The sequence below is a fragment of the Arachis ipaensis genome, chromosome B06 (genome assembly GCF_000816755.2).
Source record: "Arachis ipaensis cultivar K30076 chromosome B06, Araip1.1, whole genome shotgun sequence".
Classification (NCBI taxonomy): Eukaryota; Viridiplantae; Streptophyta; class Magnoliopsida; order Fabales; family Fabaceae; genus Arachis; species Arachis ipaensis.
The window spans coordinates 14691315-14692726 of NC_029790.2; the positions used below are offsets into that span (position 1 = coordinate 14691315).

The window sequence follows — 1412 nt, forward strand, 5'->3', positions numbered from 1 at the left end:
CGGGGAAGAATAGCTCATAAAATCAATCACACGCACACAGTTTCAGCATATCTATCTATAATTTGAATACTTGCCTCTGATACAATACAATATACATGTTAAGTTCCCAACAAGGCATTGGATAACGAAAAACTACAAGTCTACAACTTTCTTGGAAACTCAACAATATACCATCAAATTCCAAATATAAATCCAACACAAGCACCCTTCACAAATCACACCTCCCCCTCAAACTTAATCATTTTTCTCTTTTTATTTTTTTTTATAATAAAATAAAGACAAATATTAAAAAATAGGAAGTAATAAACCCTTAATTAATTACCTTATGAAACTAAACTATTGTAAGAAGTAGCCACCAAGAAAGAGTGCAAAGAAGAATAACAAGCTGCCATATATAAGCAAAGCCTTCTGACCCGAAGTGAGAGAGTTACCACCGAGTCCAAATTGCTGGTTCTGAGCGAACCCAGCGATCTCAACGCTCTTGCTCTCGAAGAAGCTCTGCGCCGCCCCGCACGTCGGGCAACGCCAATCGTCCGGAAGCTTCTCGAACTGGTACCCCGGCGGGAGCGGATATGAAGGATCCCCAACGGCCTCGTCATACTTGTAACCGCACGAGCGGCATTCGTATATCCCGGTGTTCAGCACCGCGAACTTCTCCTCCAGGCGCCGCTTGTCGAAGCTCTCGGATTCTTCCGGTAGTGGTGGCGGCGGCGAGATTGCCGGTGGCGAATCAGCGTTGTTGTCGGATGTTGGAGGCGTGTCTTCTCTGGTGGTGTCGACGGAGTTAACGACTGTGAGTGTTGGAATATGTTTGGTGCGATTCTTGGAGAGGGGTTTGAGGAGGAGGAGGAAAGCAGGAGTGGGAGAGTGGGGTTTGGGCTTGTTGAGAGGGTGAAGGTGGGAGAAGGGGGTTGAGAGGTGGAAGGTGGCGCAAGCCATTGTTAGGGTTTGGAGATATGGAAACGGTGACGGAAGGTTGGTGGGAATGGAAGTGAGTGTGGGTGGAGGAGAAATGAAGAGGATCCATGGAAACCCATCGCATATGCCCCTTACCAACGACCAGACTTGTGGTTTGGATAAGGTAACAAAATTTCTGCCTTTTTTTTTTTCTGAATTTAAATTTGATACGGATCTTTATACAATTAAACCAATTACTGTAAAAAAGAACCTAATTGAAAAAAAAAGTTGGTGCAAAGATCCAATTAAAAGAAAAAAAAATTTAGAGACCTAATTAAAAATTTTGCAAAACTATAGAAACCAACAGAGTAATTAAACCTAAAAGAAACTCAGATGCCAGACAAGAAGAGTAAGTTAGCATGGAGCATGAAAAGAATACTCTATGGAACTTTAGAGACAAACCGAAACAGGAAAGAGAGAACAGAAAAAAGGGAGGAATTTACATAATAGAATTG

The 1412-nt window shown here is 42.6% G+C and overlaps 1 protein-coding gene across 1 annotated transcript; it reads right to left on the reverse strand.

The window, feature by feature from the left end:
• On the reverse strand, positions 1 to 1092 carry LOC107645842 (rubredoxin). The gene has a single exon (XM_016349968.2). It carries the CDS (start codon positions 937 to 939, stop codon positions 337 to 339), a length of 603 nt encoding a protein of 200 aa, XP_016205454.1. The 5' UTR covers positions 940 to 1092; the 3' UTR covers positions 1 to 336.

What these genes read in the sequence shown, in the direction of transcription:
- LOC107645842 (XM_016349968.2), bottom strand. Translation starts at nt 939, where the DNA reads ATGGCTTGCGCCACCTTCCACCTCTCAACCCCCTTCTCCCACCTTCAC.